General features: G+C 46.4%; 1 protein-coding gene across 1 annotated transcript in view; it reads right to left on the bottom strand.

Annotated features, from left to right (window-relative positions):
* IL12A (interleukin 12A) overlaps nt 1–2909 on the bottom strand; it is a 5080-nt gene extending 2171 nt beyond the window's left edge. The window contains exons 1-4 of the mRNA XM_017831368.1: nt 2646–2909; nt 1483–1590; nt 1333–1374; nt 1072–1233 (exon numbers count right to left, since the gene is read on the bottom strand). Coding sequence (XP_017686857.1) covers nt 1072–1233; nt 1333–1374; nt 1483–1590; nt 2646–2909 — 576 coding nt within the window. The remainder of the gene's footprint in view (nt 1–1071; nt 1234–1332; nt 1375–1482; nt 1591–2645) is intronic.
* Between the last annotated feature and the right edge of the window lie 1239 nt (nt 2910–4148).

Genomic DNA, 4148 nt, shown 5'->3' with positions numbered 1-4148 from the left:
AGATATTTAATGATACCATTACTAGACAGGATAAAATTTGAAATATTTAAGGTTATAATTAATAGGGTAAATATTGAGATATTTGATGATACCATTACTAGACAGGATAAAATTTGAAATATTTAAGGTTATAATTAATAGGGTAAATATTGAGATATTTGATGATACCATTACTAGACAGGATAAAATTTGAAATATTTAAGGTTATAGTTAATAGGGTAATTTTTGAAATATTCAATGATATTAATAGGATAACATTTGAAATAATGTAATTAATAGAAAAAATTTGAACTATTTAATGTTAGAATAGGACAAATTTTGAAATATTGAATGATATTACTTAGGATAAAAGTTGAGATATTTAATGTTATAATTAACAGGGTAATTTTTGAAATATTCAATGATATTAATAGGATAACATTTGAAATATTGAATGTAATTAGTAGGGAAAATTTGAACTGTTTAATGTTAGAATAGGACAAATTTTGAAATATTTAATGGTACCATTACTAGACAAGATAAAATTTGAAATATTTAATGTTATAATTAAGAGGGTAAATTTTGGGGTATTTAATGATATGATTACTAGACACATGACAAAATTTGAAATAATGTAACTAATAGGATGAGTTTTGAAATATTTAATGATATTATTAGCAGACTTAGGATAAAGTTGGAAATAATGATACAATTAATAGACTGAGGATGGGCAGCTGGACTTGCCTTAAGACAAAATTGTCCCTTCAGAGGCTCTTTCTGCCCAGGAATAAGGATTGGTTTGAATAACAAGCCCATGGCCAGGTTTATCTAGAGACCCTTTAGGCTGGACTTATCTCCCCAGGCTATACTGGGAGATGCTGTGCCAACACAAAGGCAATTAATTAAGGTTTTTTAATTAGCTTTTATTAAACCAACAAGCTTTTAACATCTATTCCCTCTACTCACCAATATTTATCACAGTTCAGTCCGTCCATATTCAGTCCCCCCGGGTGTGTTATATCCCAGTATTTGGGAGGGAAGTAGAGCTGGGTCCCTTTTATTCTGTATTTGCTCTATTTTTGAGGTTTATTCTGTATTTACTCGATTTTTGAGGTCTCTGAGGAGAGGGAGGAGGCAGAAAATACTCACTTTCATCATCTCATCAAGACTTGCCAGCACTTGGTGATCGTGGAAGTTGTTGAGCTCTGCCCTGTAAGCACTCAGATCCTCGTAGATGCCCTGCAGGCATTTCCTCTGGGAAAGGCAGAACGACCAGGACATGTGGGAATCTGCTGTTAAATCCACAGTGAGCAAAAAAAAAAAAGGGATTCTTATGGGAAATTTGCAATTTACCTTATCAAAAGTTGATCCTTCCAGTGCTGGACAGTTCCCAGTCTGCAAATTAAAGCAGAAATGAGTGTGAATTATGTGCCTGTGCCATGAAAATATAGGCTGAAACTTTAATTTTATATATATGTATATATATATATTTATATATTTTACCTCTAGACCTTCAGATGTGCAAGCTTTTATTGTGTTTGTTTGGTTCTTAGTGATATCTTCAGGATCAACCTCTTCGAGGGTACATTCAAATCCCAGGGTGTCGAGTTCCTGTGTGAAAAAGGGAATAAAAAAAGGGTCATTGACTCAGTTTCATAGTATAGTGTGTATATATATGTATATATATACACTATATATATGTGTGTATATTTATGTATATATATGTATAAAAATATGAATTTATATATATATATATGTAAATGCAAAAATATGGGATGGATCCCAGCTTAGCTGAATCCTAAGGATGAGGCTGTGTGAGGACTCTGGTTAAATATGAAAGGTAGAAAATGGACTGGGAATAAGCTCAGAGCTTTGCACAGCTTTGGTTTATGTGTTGTTGGGAATTGCTCGGCCTCTTCTGCTTTAAATTATTCTCTCAGACGTTGAATCCATGGAGAACTTTATGTCATTTTAGTTTCAAAGATAAAGGATCTCTTGGAAAGTGAAAAATAGCCAACACCATCCTCACAGATGTGTAACAGGGTGGGGAACAGCCCCCATTTAGTGCTGGGGGTTTTTGGGGTTCCCTGAGGTGGAGACTGCAAAGATAGCAGGGAATTGTAGCAAAAAGGAAAGGCTGCTGAGCAAACCCCCACCCTGAAGGGCTGAGCAGGGCAGGCGTGAAACCAGAGGGTCCTAAAGGGAGGCTACAGGGAATATCCACCCTCCTGGGGACCCTCAGCAGCCCCTCACTGCCCAGCTGGGCACCTTCACCTGCCTGGGCACCAGTATAGTCCGTCACTGTCCTTCTGGGTATCACCACTGCCCCAAACTGCCCTCTTGGGCACCTTCACCAACCCATCACTGTCCTGGGTACCACACTGCCCCAAACTGCTTTCCTGGGCACCACCACTGCCCCATCACTGTCCTGGGCACCACCACTGCCCCATCACTGCTCTCCTGGATACCTTCACTGACCCATCACTGCCCGTCTGGATACCATCATTATCCCATTGCTGCCCTCCTGGATACTGTCACCAACCCATCGCTGCCCTCCAGGGTACCTGCACTACCCCATCACCACCTCCCTGGGTACCACCCCATCACCCCACCCATGTCCCGTCCCCATCCTGCCCATCCCGCTCCCCGCCGGGCCCCTGTCAGACCTTCAGCCTTTGGAGGGAGGTGTCGGCGGCCTCCAGCAGCTCCCTGGAGCGGTTCAGCGCCTCGGGGGTGGGCAGTGCCCGGGATGGGGTGGGCAGTGCCCGGGCCGGGGGCAGCGGGAGCAGCGCCAGGAGCAGGCAGAGCGCGGGCAGCAGTGCCCCCCGCGGGCCGCCAGGCGGCGCTGCCCGCCCGCTCCCGGTATTCCCGGTGATCCCGATGATCCCGGTGATCCCGGAGCCGCTCTCGGTGCTGCCGCTCCGCTCCATCCCGCTGCTGCCGGAGCGGGCCGGGCCCGGCTCTTATAGGGGCTCCGGAGCGGGAGTTCCCCCTGCGCTCCTCCCTCCCCCCGGCCCGGGGGCAGCCGCGACTCATCCCGAGAGCGGCGGGGCCGGGAATCCCGCCCGGCGCGGGGGGCGGGGATCCCGCGCTGAGCCCGGCCGGGGGTGCTGCGGGGCAGCGCTGGAGCTCCTGCCTTCGGGACTGTGCCCTTGGAGCACAGGACTGACCGAAAGATAGGGCTGGTGTGCGGGACGGGGATAAGCTTTTCATGGAATCACGGGATCGTGGAATCGCAGGTTGGGTTGAAGGGACCTTGGAGATCGTGTCATTCCATCCCCTGCCATGGGCAGGGACACCTTCCACTGTCCCAGGTTGCTCCAAGCCCTGTCCAAGCTGGCCTTGGACACTTCCAGGGATCCAGGGGCAGCCACAGCTGCTCTGGGCAACCTGTGCCGGGGCCTCCCCACCCTCCCAGCCAAGAATTCCTTCCCAATATCCCATCTAACCCTCCTCGTGCCATTCCCCCTTATCCTGTTGCTCCATGCTCCAGTAAATTGTCTCCCTCCAAGCTTTTCCATTTCTATTCTTTATTTTAGTGTCTCCCCCCAAGGAACAAGCAACAGGACAAGAGGGAACAGCCTCAAGTGGTATCAGAGGAGGTTTAGGTTGGATATTAGGGAAAATTCCTTCATGGAAAGGGTGGCCAAGCATTGGGACAGGCTGCCCAGGGTAGTGATGGAGTCCCCATCCCTGGAGGGGTTTAAAAGCTGTGTGGATGTGGCACTTGGGGAGAGGGGTCAGTGGTGGGATTGGCAGCGCTGGGGACGATTGGTCTCCATGGTCTTAGAGTTCTTTTCAAGCCTGAATGATTCCAGGATTCTCTGATTCTCTAATGATGATATCTCATTGATGAATACTTGTGAGAACCTGCCTGAAGAGTTGATTTTGTTACTCTACTCGGGATAAAACCCAAATATTTCACCATCAGCTCTCACTGCACGTGGTCATCCTTAGCTGGGCCAAAAGGCTGAACAAAGCTCTTCGTGTGCTGTGAAGTCACTGGGATTTTTACTGTCAAGGGAGAAGGGAGCAGGATGAATCAAGAGTTTTATATTGCATTTTCAGATTGTTTTTATTTTAATTGGCAGCTTGTTTCCTATAAGAAGGCTGTGGCGTGCCCAGACACTCGCTGTGCTCCCAGAGCTGCATCATTTTCCAGTTTCTCG

Source organism: Lepidothrix coronata, unplaced genomic scaffold, assembly GCF_001604755.1.
Source record: "Lepidothrix coronata isolate B3197 unplaced genomic scaffold, Lepidothrix_coronata-1.0 Scaffold190, whole genome shotgun sequence".
NCBI lineage: Eukaryota > Metazoa > Chordata > Aves > Passeriformes > Pipridae > Lepidothrix > Lepidothrix coronata.
The sequence above is the reverse complement of the archived record's forward strand: the minus strand, read 5'-3'. Positions and strand labels throughout refer to the sequence as shown.